Raw genomic sequence first — 14,745 nt, 5'->3', positions numbered from 1 at the left:
TAATTACAGTAAGAGGCTGAAGAAATAGATTTGTTCTTAGGGCCTTTGAACCACAGTTTGGAGTAGAAGTAGTATATGACAAGCAATCAGAGGGCTGAAGTAGGTAAGGCGTAGCAGCTTAAATTGAGGTCCTGAATAAATGTCAGATTTTAATTTCTGTTTATTTTTGGAGAGGGTAGCTATGCATTATCATAAGACTTTTAAATCTTACCACTGTTAAATCATCAGGTACCTCATTGATAGTATAAGTCTTAAATTGCCAGAGCTGGCAGGTGGGGAAACAAACACTGTAGGCACCATGTAATCATACGTAATTCACTGTTGTAAGCCACTGGTTAGCTGAGTATTGCATCGTTCAGCGTATTTAATGACAGCAGTTAAAGGCATGAGAACAAATCAGAGTGTGTTCTCCGTGCTGACAAACCTGAAGCAAGCCTCAGAATGCCGTTCACACCGCTTTGCTCACAAAACTGCCCTTTTAGTTTTCTGTTAAGTCAGCAAACGTCAAGCTTCTGGGCTGACCTTTCTTATGCAGTACACTACAGAATGAAGGTGGTGATCAAACCCCATACCATGTTTGATCCCAAATTGTTGGAGGTATCTGGTCTAATCTTTCATAGGAATCAACAGGGCAGTATGATCATGTCTCCAAGTGAGGAAGTGGTCGGCTGGGTTGGCAAGCAAAGGGTGTAGAGTGGATGAGAGATGGATGAGAGACACCCTGAAATCGACAAGACAGGGCTGGAGGGGACCTACCTCTAGCATGTGTACAGAAGTGACAAGAGCAGTGTTATAAGGGAATCCCTTACCCTTTTCCTGGGAAGTCAACGTGACCGGCTGCCTCTCTGAAGTGCCTGTACACTAATGCATGCAGGGTGGGGAATGAACAGGAGGCATTAGAGGTCTCTGTGCAGTGACAGAGCTGTGATATCACTGGGTTCAGAGAGATGTCTTGGGATAGCTACCAGAACTGGCATGCTGCCATGGATTGGATACAGGCCTGTTAGGAAGGACAGGCCAGGGTGGCGATGAGGGGAAGTAGCCCTTTGTGTGAGAGAGCAGCTGGAATGCATGGTGCTCTTCCTTGAGATATACGATGAACCAGGTGAGAGCTTATGGGTCAGGATTAGCAGGCAGACCAATGTGTACGACATTGTGGTGGATATCTGCTGCAGACTGCCTGATCAGGCAGAAGTAGTAGATGAGGCCTTCTTCAGATACATGGAAGATGGCTTGTGCTCATCAGGCCTCATTCCTCCTGGGGGACTCGAACTGCCTGATCTGCTGTAAGGACAACACAGCAGGGAACAAGCAATCCAGGACATTTCTGGAGTGTGCTGATGATAACTTCTTGGCATACGTAACTGAGGAGTTGATGAGGGGAAGGGCCTTTGCTGGACCTAATACAGACAAGGAAGAAGTGGTTGGAGATGGGAAAGTCAGGGGCAGCCTTGAGTGCAGTGACCATGAGACGGTGTGATGATAGAGTTGAGGATCCTGAGAGGGAACTAGGTAAAAAGTGGGGTCACAGCCCTGACCTTCGGGAGAGCCTGAAGACCTGTTCGCAGATCTGTTTGGAAGAGTCCCGTGGACTATGGTCCTGGAAGAGAGGGCCAGAAGAGCTCGTTGACTTTTAAAGGATCACCTTCTCCAAGCTTGAGCATGGCCTATTCTGATGAGCAGAAAGTCAGGCAAAAGTGGTAGGAGGCCTTCATGGATAAACCAAAGAACTTCCCACAAAGCTCAAACAGAAAAAGGAAGCATACAAAAGAATGGAGGCAGGGTCAGGTTACTCAGGAGGAATATAGAGATGCTGTCTGAGCATGTAGGGTAGGGTTAAGAAAGCCTAAGTCCAACTGGACCTGAATCTGACAGGGATTTGGGACTGCTGCTGAATGGGGCAGGGGAGCAGATGACAGGGAGCACAAAGGCTGTGGTACTGAATACCTTCCTTAACTCTTACTTTACTGATAAGATTTTTCCCTTGGGAATCCTGGGCCTCTGAGACCAGTGGGAAAGTATAGAACAGGGAAGACTTACCCCTCAGTAGAGGAGGATCAAGTTAGGGACCATTTAAACAACCTGGACAAGGGAGCTGGTGGGCTGCATTTGTGAGTGCTGAGGGAGCTGGACTGTGTCATTGTGAGGCCACTTTAGGCAGTCTTTAAAAGTTGAGGGAGATCAGAGGAGGTTCCCGAGGACTAGAGAGTGAATGTCACTCCTATCTTGAAGAAGGGCAAGAAGGAGAATCTAGGGAGTTACAGGTCTGTCAGTCTCACCTCAATCTCTGGGAGGATGATGGAGAAAATAATGCTGGAAACAATTTCTAAATATATGAAGGACAGGAAAGTGGTTAGGAGTGGTCAGTGTTGATTTTTGAAGGGGAAATCATGCTTGACCAATCTAACAGCCTTCTACAATGAGATGACTGGCTTGGTGAATGAGAGGAAAGCAGTCGTTGTTTATCTTCACTTCAGCAAGGCTTTTGACACTGTATCCTATAGTATCCTCACACAAACTGCGGAGGCATGGGCTAAGTAAGTGGACAGTGAGGTAGACTGAAAACTAGCTGAACTGCCAGGCTCAAAGGGTTGTGATGAGCAGCATGATGTCCAGCTGGAGGCCAGTCACTAGTGGTGTACCCCAAGGATTGGTCCTGGGGCCAATACTATTTAACATCCTCACTAATGACCTGTAAAATGGGACAGACTATACCCTTTGCGGATGATACAAAACAGGGAGGAGCAGTCAATACACCACACGGTTGTGCTGCTATTCGGAGGGACCTCAGCAGGCTGCAGAAATAGGCCATTGAGAATCTCATGACGTTCAACAAAGACAAATGCTAAGCCCTGTACCTGGGGGAGGAATAACCTCATGCACAAGTACAGACTGGGGGTAGATTGGCCGGAAAGCAGCTTTGCAAAGAAGGATATGGCGTCCCGGTGGACAATGACTTTACCAAGAGCCAGGGTTATACCCTTGTGGCAGAGGAAGCCAGCAGTGTCCTGGGATGCATTAGGAAGAACGTTGTCAGCAGGCTGAAGGAGGTGATCCTTCCCCCTCTACTCGATGCTGGTGAAGACCACAGCTGGAGTGTACTGCACCCAGTTTGAGGCTCTGCAGGACAAGAGACATGGACATACTGCAGCAAGTCTAGTGAGGGCTGAGAAACTGATTAAGAGCTCAGAGCATCTGAGATATTAGGAGAGGCTGAGAAAGCTCAGATTACTGAGCCTTGGGAAAAGAAGGCTCTCAAATAACTGGTGGGAGGGAATAAAGAAGACTGAGCCAGATGCTTCTTAGTGGTGCACAGTGACAGTATAAAATGCAGTGGGCACAAGTTGAAATGCAGGAAATTCTATTTAAGCATAAGAAAAAACTTTTTTTACTGCAGGTGATCAAATACTGGAACGGGTTGACCAGAGAGCTTGTGGAGTCTCTATCCTTGGATATACTCAAAGCTCAACTGAACACAGTTAGAATCACAGAATGGTTGAGGCTAGAAGGGATCTCTCGATTTAGCTCGTCTTGTCCAACCCGCTTGCTCAAGTAGGGTCCCCTAGAGCTGGTTGCCCAGGATCATGTCCAGATGGCTTTTGACTCCACAACCTCTCTGGGCAACTTGTGCTGCTCCTTGGTCACCCTCACAGTAAATAAAGTGTTTCCTGATGTTCAGAGGGACCCTCCTGCGGTTCAGTTTGTGCCAGTCGCCTCTTGTCCTGTCATGGGGCACCACTGAAAAGAGCCTGGCTTCATCCTCTTCGCACCGTCCCTTCAGACAGCTGCACACATTGCTGAGATTCCCCTGCAGCCTTTTCTCCTCTAGGCTGAACGGGCCCAGCTCTCTCAGCCTTTCCTCACAGGAGAAATGCTGTAGCCCGTTAATCATCTTAGTGACCCTTCCTTCAATGCTCTCCAGTATGCCCGTGTCTCTCTTGTGCTGGGGAGCCCAGAACTGGACACAGTACTGCAGGTGTGGCCTCACTGGTGGCGAGTAGGGGGGAAGGATCATCTCCCTCGACCTGCTGGCAACACTCCTCCTAATGCAGCCTACACTACCATAGCCCTCTTTGCTGCCAGGGCACTTTGCTCGCTCATGTTCAACTTGGTGTCCACTAGGACCCTTAGGTCCTTTTCTGCAGATGTCCTGGGCAACCTGCTCTAGAGCGGGGGTTTGGACTAGACTATTTCCAGAGTTTAATTCTACCTTCGACTATTCTGTGATTCTGTCATTTTAAGCAGTCTTGCTTAGAACTTATGCCTTTCTGGGGCTGAAGAAACTCTCCGCCTTAAAGTTTCTGGGACTCAGTTGTAGTACCTAACTAAGAAGCAGCTTTCAAACAGGATCCCTATCCTTTTGTTGTCAGACTTTAGCATAGCTCATTCAACTCCTCAACTGCTATATAATTTATTATGGAGCAGGACTGAATGCAGTTGCAATGGGCGCTGCCCAGCTGTGTGACTGTACCTGTCTGATATATTCTCCCACTTTGGACAGTCTCTGCTATAGGGCTCATTAGGACCTACATTTCTACTAAATTAATATATCCTCTTCCCTGAACCCCCTTAAAATCTATCTGCATCAATGTATGTTAAGATATATAGAGAAAGAGGTATATAATACCTTTCTTTTGTAGACTGTCGCAGCTTTTTCTGCTGGAGTGCAGATTTTTTGCGTTCAGAAGGATCCCTCAATCTGAAAGGCATACAGCAGTAATTCATAGCCACTCTTGATTGGTTTTGGTTTTGGGGTTGTTTTGTGTGTGTGTTTTTTGGGTTTGGTTTTGTTTTATTTTGTGTGTGTGATGCAAGATTTGTTTGGTCAATAGCTAAACAATGTTCCTTAGACAATAATTCCTTGCAGTGAATGTGCTGTTTTGGAATACTCTTTCCATCAGCCAGTGTAGTGCTATACTTTGTGAGTGTTCCTTACCTGGGATTCTGCGTGAATGATGGAGCTGAAGGATGTGTGTATTGCTCTTAATACCCTTCTGTGGGGGTATGGGGACTTTTACAGCACAGACTTAGCCCCGCAGCTGTTGCTATTCAGAGGATTTGTCACTTATCTCCGAAGAAAGATCTTCACAAGCTGTGTTTCTTGGGACCTACAATTAGGTTAAATAAGAAAAGTGGGGCTTTTTAAAAAGCGTTCTTCCAGAACGTGATTGAAAGGTCTTGTTACATAAATGTGGTGCTTTTGGAGAATTATCATCTTTACTGTGTGAACTATACGAAGGGTCATGACCTGTATGGCTACTACCCAAGTTATTCAAGCCCTCCTGCTCCCCAGTCACTCAGTCTCATTTTCTGTTTGTATTCAGTGGTACCGTATAGTCCAAGAAGCATGTATGTATAAGCCAAAACTGCATGTTGTCCGTTTTTGGTGTTCTGCTAATTCTTTTGTTGTTCATAGGTAAAATGGAACATTAATTAATGTGTCACTTCATAGCAAACTACATAAGTACTAATTCCACTCCAGCTCGCAGCTCATGTACAAGGAGTCTTTTCCCACAAAGTTGTCCTCTTTGTCTTAAATGTTTTATAATTTTGGGTCTTGCCTTTAATTGCTGTGTTCGAGACTGCACTTCTAATACTGTAAAAGGGACCAGGTTGTACACATACGGTCTTTCAGCATATGAACTGAGAATCTGGTGAATAATTTCTGTCTTCCTCACATATGTGGCATTCTTTGTTTGCAGAAGCTATGTGGCATTAGAGTGTTTTAAGGAAAAGCTGGGTTTTTTTCTTTTTATTGAGCTATTTGAAGTGAATAAGCTGACATCGTTTCACCCTCCTGGTTTCTTTTTTTTTTTCTCAGGCTGGGCTTACAGGTCTTCTGCAGAAGGAAGAGTTGCAGTTGGGAGTGGATGCTGCTAACAGGGCAGCACAACAGTATCAGCAAAGTAAGGATCAGCAGAAATTGTTGCAGCAACGTGACCATGAATGTGATCAAAAGGATGAGACAGCACAGTATTTGGGTCTATGTGGGGATATGTGAGGTCTCTCTCAAACTGTTGTGAATGTTAAGTACTTCACAGCTGCTAAGAACATTAGAAAGAGATGGTTGCCCTGATTATTTGTAGTGTCTTTTATCCAGCTCTTACAATACTGCTGGAGATAACAGCATATAATTTGAAATATTAAAAAACATGGAACTTTTGTGTCCACCTTAAATAACCTCTTTTTCTAGAATGCTTGTATGAGTTTTTGTGCTATGGATCTGTGAAGGAAATCTAGATTGCTCTGTGAGGTGTGAAAGCTAGGTTACTTGCTGACCATTGACATAAATCTTACTTCGTTTGAGCTACAGAACCTTTAACTGTTTCTAAATATCAGGTAGCAAATAAAATGCAGATCAACAAAGACAGACAGGAAGAAAAAGTTGTTACTACTCATTCGTCCAAAAACTTGCAATTATGAGGCTTCTTAGTATCAGAAGACTGAAATGGTGAAACAATCCTTTGATAACCAGACAAAATGGTAAACTGGTTTTAAACATGAGCTTTATTTTAAAGAAGGCATTATGTATTTTAGTTGTCTGCAGTAATGGAAGACTAAGTGAGGAAGTATGGGTCAGAAAGCTTCACTCATTTCCTGCAGCTAGTGGAATTATTATTTTTCTTGTTAGGTATCTGATTATTGAGTAGAATAAAAGTGTTCTTATTACTGGGGACTCAACTGTCTGCCTTCCTCATTCTTTGTGCTAACTCTTTGAAATTCTAGGGCTAGAAGCAGTAGCCAAAATTAATTCTGCAATTCGAATGGGTGATGCTGAGAAGACTGTGGCAGAAATTATGAATCCAGAAGCCCAGTTACCAGAGGTTTATGCATTTGCTGCAGATCTTTACCAAAGGGAGCTGGCTACCTTGCAGCAACAGAGCCCTGAAGTAAGTACCACATTCTGTCTTATTTCTGGAAGTTGGTGTGGGTCACCGGGTCTACCTTGCCTGTTTCGTTAAATGCGTTCTCTGGAACAAACCTGTCTTGAGTCTTCATAGAACTGCTTTGGTGTTCAGTCTGTTCTGATGTGAAGTTTAATCCCTAAATCTTGAGCTACTTGGCCCTGTAAGATTTGACTCTACTCTCTTACTTGGTGTTCTAGCTTTGTTTATGATACTCATCTTTCTACTTCTATGTCATAAAGGTTGTCCCTTTGTTATATGTCTGTTCTGGCAACTATTCTATTCTGTGTTCTATGTGCAGTAATAGTTTGTAAAGAGCGAGTGGAATTAATTTGTTGTCCTCTTTGTATGCAGGGTAACCTCACCCATCCAGAATTATCTGTTGCTGTAGAGATGCTATCTTCTGTGGCCCTGATTAATAGGGCTTTGGATTCAGGGGATGTGAATACAGTGTGGAAACAACTGAGCAGTCCTGTCACAGGGCTTACAAACATTGAGGATGAGAACTCTCAGAGGTAGATATTTCAAGGAATCATGTCTGTCCTTGATGTTGCTTATATTCTGTGACTTTTTGAATTTTTTTTTCCCCCCTCTTACACTTTACATTCACTTTTATGTTACCATTATTTATTACGGTATTGATTTAATCTCCTTTGGCTCTTGTGTCTTGTTTTTGCGATTACTTTTTCTTACTGGTCTGTTTTCTGTGCTGTCTCTCAACGCTTTCTCATGGATTTCACATTAAAGCCATGTTGTGGTACCATTAGGTTGTCACTAACACTATGCCAGCTCGCCCACTGTGTTCTTTGCCCTGGATCCTCATTCAGTGTTTTAGTGCTTTTGTCGATTATTTCACATTTGGGCTGACCATCCTGCACGCAGCCTTTCCTGTTTCTCTTCTTCCCCCTTTTCATATTTGTTCCAGTTTCAACCCTCATGTTACCTCTTTCACTTTGTGTACAATTCTCATGCTGTGTTGTGTGTTTCCTGGCCAGCTTGTTGCGATGTGATGTTTGTTGGTTTTGGGTTTTGTTCTTTGACAGATATATCGATGATTTGATGAAGCTGAAAGCTCGAACACGTGCAGAAGGAAATGAATTTATCACGTGGAATGATATCCAGTCATGTGTTGATCGTGTGAACATTGTTGTGCATGAAGAACATGAAAGTAAGTTTTTTCTGCTCGATTCATGCTACACTGATCCTAGCTCATAAGGAGTGCTAAAATTAGGTGCATGTCAATACAAAAAGTTATTGATTGACTTGTAGTTGTGTCATACATTAGATATCTAGGAAAATCTTAGTTGTGAGCAAGACTTGGTGGTCTGTAGTATAAAAGGCTTGATAGCAGGACTGTTGATGGAGAGATCAGGTAGTCAGGAGTGTTTGTGGTATTGAAATCAGCATCTCCAAACAGTTTATCAATTCTTCCAATGCAAATGTCAACCCTTTTTGGATAAAAAAAATGCATTGTCTGCTCTCAGTGTCTAGAATCTCTTCTGATTTTGCTTCAATCCCTCAAATTTAATGAAAACTAGTATTACCAAAATCTCTGAGTTAATTGTAGCCCAGTCTTGGCGTACTCCATCCTCCTTCCTAATTTGCTGCGTTCGGTAGATGTTACTTTTCTTGAAGTCTTGTTCTCTCTTTGGCTGCAACCTCTGACCTGTTCAGGGTTTCCTCTCCTCCCCTTTAGTCCTGAATGTGCTTTGGCCTTTTCACCTTTCCAGTATTTAGTGGAAGTTCCACAGACTCAGTCCAGGATCCCCCTCTACTCTTCATCTGTGGGTAATCTGACCTGCAAATGCAAGATAAGCTACCCATCTTTGTGTTGATGACTCTCAGATGTAATGATTTGTCAGATGCATTTCTGCAGTGGATGAGGAGCTTGAATGAAGAACAGAGAGAAGAGTTTATTTCCAGGTCTTATTCTCATCCTTTAACTCCTGGCTGTATTAACACTACAGCTTCTTTGAAGATCAGTAGTGCAAATATTGCCTCAAAGAAATAGGCCTTTGCAGTTACTTTTGATTCGGTGATAAATCAACAGAGATGCCCAAAAAAGTTAATTCTGAAATGCTATCTGTTCAGCAGTTATGTATTCAAATGTTTTTGCTTCAAACATTTGATACAGATTTTTCTTTTTTCAAAGAACACTTAATTATCTCATCAGTTTCATGCCATTCAGAATTCTGAGTTCCGGATATTGGGACCCAAATCTCAAATTAGAGTTGAAATGGAAAGTGCTGATCTTTTAAGAGGTTAATTGCTTTCTTTACAGTTAGTTCTGTCAGGAAATTAGAAGCTTTTATTTTCTGTTTTAACACTGCATATGAACACTAGTTGTTAAAACCAGTATCTATAAAAGCTGACCTTCTGACCAGTGCACGAAGAATATGCCTGCACAGCTGTTGCCTTTTAATATGAAATACTGGTAAAGTGCAAAAAAAATCCCTGATCGGAAAATATGCAAAAACCCATAGAAGTTATAAGTGCGAGTACCAAATACTCATGAAGGAAAAAATTCCTGATGCAAGCTGAGAAATGTGAATGGGTATTAACCTAAGTTCTATGCTTCTTCTAGTTCTGCATTTTTTTTTAATTCTGTTTTTTAGTAGCGTTTATGTTAATAAGTGTCTTTTAGCACTGATAAAAGACTGGGATCGGATGTAATGATGAAATTTTTAGCAAAACAGAAAATTGGAGTAATTCTCCTTTCTCCAAGATGGTATTAGTTGACTTAAAATCCAGAGTGGAGATAGAGGAGTCCTTGAAAATAGCACAATTAAGCAAACTTATTCTTAGGTAGATCCTTGTGAGGTTCTGTATCAGGTGGTTTAATTTTCTATTAATTTTTTTTTCAGTTTCATTAAGGGACCATAATTTTTGGTTATGACCAGTACTGAAAACCTCCTGCATATGCAAGTAGCATGACATTTACTTTCAAGCCATCTTTGTAATATTTAGCACAAAGCCTTGCATCGTGAGAAGGGAGAGATTTGTCACAAATGTGGAGGTGATAATAAAGTGTATATGGTACGCTGAGACAAACAGGTATCTTCTGCCACTTCTTGTTGCGTAGTTGGTGAGTTGTGTTTCACCTTGAAAAGACTTTATACTCTAGAGAGGGTTAAATTTTAAGTTAAGAGCCTGCTATCTTGATTAAGTTGTTTCCTGGATCTCCAAATAGACACTGGGTTTCCTGTTTGGGTCACATGAGCAGGTTTGTTGAAACCACACAAACACAGACCCACACTGGTGGATGCACACACCAGGATGCTAGTTTCATAGTATCTTTTCTATGTAAGAGGTCACAGTAGAAGTCCAAAAGTTCATGTAGTCCCAACACCCTGTTTCTTATAACACTCCTTATCCTGTAAAAAAAGGTGCAGAAAATGCCATGATAAGATAAGCTGTTCTCATGGGGAATTTCTTAATTCTTTGGTCTGCTTCATATATGCCTTTATGCAAGGACACTTTTTATCTCCTGTCTATGAATAAGTTAAATTAGTCTGAGAAGGTCCTCAAGGCATACAAGCATATATTTTTCATTTTCACTATCCTTGTAAATAGTTTCAAATTAAAAAATGCTTTCTAGTGAGGAGCTGTAACATATTGCTGTTCTATGGAGTAGTCTTGTCATGCCCATATTAGTAAACCAATCAGAGAGAATCGCTACTTACGTTCTGTGCACTTTCCTAAGTCAAACAGTTGTTACATCTGCTCTTTGACAGAAACTGTGCCATCATTTTAGTGATCCTGGTTCTTGCAGTGTCTTCAACATACGTTTTTCCCTAATCTCTACTCCATGCAAATACCACCGCTTCCCTAAGATGTTCTGGTTTTCATATAAACTTTTGTTTTGTGATTCTCTTTCCTGCATAGAAGAAAAAGTCACAATCTTCGGGTGCATTAACCAAAGTTGGAAATCCCCACACTGAGCTCCTTACTTTCTTTTGTCTAAAAGATCTCTTTGTTCTGCACTGATCAAGCCATGATTTGAATTGATCCTTCTTTAAGCAGGGAAGTGAATTAGATGACCTCTAGGGTCCATCTCAACCTAAGTTATTTTGTGATTCACAGTAGGTGTTGCTGTAGGTAGGGCATGTATGACGTAGACTCTGTTTGCATTTAGCTTACTATAAGATACTTATTTTTGTTTGTTTTTATTTAGCTGAATGGTAAATTATACTGTACTTGAATAGCATCCACATTGCTGATAATACAGCTAATGCTACTTATGTTTAATAAAAGAGTTTTTTAAAATATGAAGTTACTGTATTTTTAAATGGTATTCCGTTCAAATCTTTAGCTTCATGTGAAGATTTCTTTCTAGAGAAGCCAGAACCTCGGAAAGCTGTGACCTGTGAATGCTGGCCATTTGGGCTTTGATAATTCTCTTCTAGTGGCTCTGAAATGGATGTCTGAGGACTCAATTCTGTCCCTGCATGTGGTCTCCCTGAGTGATTTTTTTTTTTGTTGTTTGGTTGGGGTTTTTTTTGTTTTTAATTACAGTGCCCAGGAGTTATGAATGCTTTAAGGTGGAGAGATAGTCTTTACTAGCAAATAATGTTTTCTGTTAAAAATGTTGCAGTTCTCAGTCAGTACCTGGTTTAGGAAGGACTAACTGCGCTTTTCTTCTGAAGCAATGCTTGTGATTATTGTTGACCAAAAATGGAACTTTGTATTTCTCCCCCTACGCCTTCCTCCCTAGGGATTTTGGCAATTGGTCTTATCAATGAAGCTCTGGATGAAGGGGACACCAAAAAGACTATTCAAGCCTTGCAGATTCCTGCAGCAAAATTGGAGGGTGTAGCCCCAAAGGTAGCACAGCATTACCAAGATACACTACTTCGAGCCAAGAGAGAGAAAGCACAGGTGAGTGCAATTAAATGCACCTCTCAGAAAAACCTTTACATCTGTGTAATGGGCTTATTACTGGTCCTGAAAGCCAGGAATCAAAACTGGAAGTGGAGAGCTGGGCATTCTACCTACCATCGACTGATCTTACCCAGTCTGTTTGGATTTTTCTGTACTAGAGAAAGAGAATTGCAGCCAGACCATATGAATCTTCATGAACTACAGAGATGAGTATAAGGATATTAACTGCACCATGTGGCTTGCTACAGCTAATCCCAGGTCCAGAATGAGATATGTATCTTGTTTGGGGAGAAATAATATGCCTCATCTGTTTTCACAAGGAGACCACGTTCTTTCTAGGAGTTCTGAACTTCTGAATGCAAATTTCCTGCAAGCTTAAATATTTTCTTTAGTGTTCTTTATTAAATGTCATCATAGGCATAGTTATATACAGCAAAAAGAAAGTTTCTGAAAGTGGAAAAATCTGTTAAGTGATAAATTAGAAAAAAGAAATGAAGGAAAATACATGCTACTAGCAAAATGTATACTGATGCCTGTTGTTTACCTGGTGACACTTTTATTGCTAATGATTTTTTAAGGGGTAGTTGTCTTTCTTATTAGCCAGAAATTAGTAGGGATTAAGATCTAGATTGTGTTGAACACGGATTTTTTAAAATTTTTTTTCTTGACTAAAAGTAAACCCACGTGATGGCCGTAGCTGAAAACAGTACATGTTTCTGATGAAAATCATTAAGCAGCTTCCCCAAGGGCCCTGAAAGGGTTAATGTTCCTCAGGAACCCATTTTGTGCTGAAGCATTTCCTCCCGCTGAGTCAGAATGAAATAATGAACTCTTTTAAGTGTGCCCTTAAGCTTGTGCCAGGCCGTGCTGGTAACTTCTCAGCTGGCGTGAAATTACCTTATTTAGGCATATGTTCAGTTTAGGGCTCCTCCCAGCAGTAATTTCAGAAATTGAAAGATCATATTATGAAGTAACATTGTGGGGAAAATAGTCATTATCTGTTGTCAGCTATTACTTACTAACTAGTGATTTCTGTACCTTGGGGCTGAGAGGGATTGTAGTTCACACAAGATGTTGTTCAGTTCCTTACGTGAATAGGGAGCGCTGTATGATGCATGTTTCTTATGTGATGGGTAGAGAGAGAGAAAAACAGTAGACCCTGTAGTATGTTACACTGTGTACCTTCCGGAAGGCCTGCAACAGTAAATCTGTAGAAAAGCACAGGATAATTTCGGTAGTCTTTGGGTTGACTTCTGCTGGTAGAGATTAGGGTAGAGGAAGTTGTTTCTTTGATTATTCTCCCCCACTCCCTGGACAGGAATTTCGCTGTTGCTGGTATTCCTGTGGGACTATCTGGGCTTTGAGATGCAATCTGCCTGTGAAAGACGTGTCAGTCTCTTGAATGAAGTATCATTAAGTGTGTCAGTTTCAGACCCGCCAAAACAGTGGGAAAAATGTGGAGGGCATGTAAGGAAATGTTCTTTTTCAGTCTGGGCCTAAAGCTCTTGAACACTCTAAATAGTGGCTCTTCTGTGCAGTGCGATTATTATTCCATACCAGAAGTAAATGTTTCCTGTGTTCTGTTTGTACGACGGGAGCTGTCAGAGGGGTGGCAGTTGTGTCTTAGCATTTCTTTCAGTAGTTACCTACAGGAAGCAACAGTGGGTGGGGAGAAGCTATGCTTGGCAACTGCTGGATCATTGTTCTTTGTATTTTGGGACTTGCTGAACACTTGTCTCTTTCCTCTTCTCAAATTTCTGCATGTAACATTAGTTGATTGGATTTCCTCAAATCCCAGCCAAAATGCAGGGTACTGTATGATCACTGCTCCTTGACGAGCAATCTGTGAAAACAAAGACTTAAAACGTGGCTTTGACTCTTGTGCATGTACACGCAGCCGCAATATGTACAACGCTTTTTGGTTTGCTGGTTTGTACAGGCCTGTGAACTTTTGTGGACGGGGACAAGAACAGCCTGATGTGGCATTAGTTACCCGAGAGTTTTTAGCTTCTGCACACAGATGTGCATCAGCAGCTTTTTGTTCTAAGAACTCTTTGTAGCCATGTTCTGTCGAAGGACTAACTCATGTTCCTGGAAAGTCATGTCCACTTAGCAAGTACGGCTTTAGGACTAACCAGTACCAAGTCCTTGGCCTTGTGTTCTCTTTGCTTATCAGAGTGATTCCCATTGACAGAATTTCTTCTTCGTTCTGTTTCCTGGAAAGAGTTTTTGACTGGGAGGGGGTTTGAGTCTGGTAATGCTAAAGTAGTCTCTGCTAGTCACAAATACACATGATGTCCTTGTGTTGGAGTCAATTAGAAAGACTGGAACGCCTCTTATTCCCTCTGATATGGAAAACTACTATATTGGCTATTGTTGAGTACGGGTTATTTTACTTTGCAAAAATAGTGATACTTTTCTCCTCACGCAGTGTGTATTTTTCTCATCATATTCTCTTCAGGACACACAGGATGAAACAGCTGTACTTTGGCTAGATGAAATTCAGGATGGGATTCACAGGGCTAACAAGGACACAGAGGAGTCCGAGAGATGTAAGTATTGTCACGCAATGTTGCAATTAATCCCCATTATCAACCAAATACTGGTTACTTAAGGAAAGGTTGGGAGCTAGAAATGTCATGTAAATGTGGCAGAGGAAATCAAATGCACTTACGTGCTTCTGGTGTAGTAATTTTTCTTTGAAGAGTGAATGTCACATTCTTCAAATATTAAATTTCTTATCTTTTGGAGGGACATGCCTTTTTTCCAGTTTTGCATGTGACCATGTTACCTCACTGGGCAAATCTCTATCAAATTGTTTGTCATTTGCAACTAATTGTGTGTGTCTGTGGGTGGTTAGTTATGTATGAGAATGTTCACGTGCACAATTTAAATGGTGTTTTCCAGAGCGCATTACCTTTTGTTTGTGTGGCATACTGTTGTCTTGTCTCAGTTCTAT

At 41.7% G+C, this 14,745-nt stretch overlaps 1 protein-coding gene across 1 annotated transcript in view; it reads left to right on the top strand.

Moving 5' to 3' along the window:
• Nucleotides 1–14,745, top strand: part of IQGAP1 (IQ motif containing GTPase activating protein 1) — a 70,510-nt gene that overhangs the window by 32,659 nt on the left and 23,106 nt on the right. The window contains exons 10-15 of the mRNA XM_009582355.1: nt 5,822–5,906; nt 6,727–6,890; nt 7,260–7,420; nt 7,949–8,073; nt 11,620–11,783; nt 14,248–14,338. Coding sequence (XP_009580650.1) covers nt 5,822–5,906; nt 6,727–6,890; nt 7,260–7,420; nt 7,949–8,073; nt 11,620–11,783; nt 14,248–14,338 — 790 coding nt within the window. The remainder of the gene's footprint in view (nt 1–5,821; nt 5,907–6,726; nt 6,891–7,259; nt 7,421–7,948; nt 8,074–11,619; nt 11,784–14,247; nt 14,339–14,745) is intronic.

Source organism: Fulmarus glacialis, unplaced genomic scaffold (genome assembly GCF_000690835.1).
Source record: "Fulmarus glacialis isolate BGI_N327 unplaced genomic scaffold, ASM69083v1 scaffold8857, whole genome shotgun sequence".
NCBI lineage: Eukaryota > Metazoa > Chordata > Aves > Procellariiformes > Procellariidae > Fulmarus > Fulmarus glacialis.
Note: the sequence above shows the minus strand (reverse complement) of the source record. Positions and strands in the feature narration are given on the sequence as shown.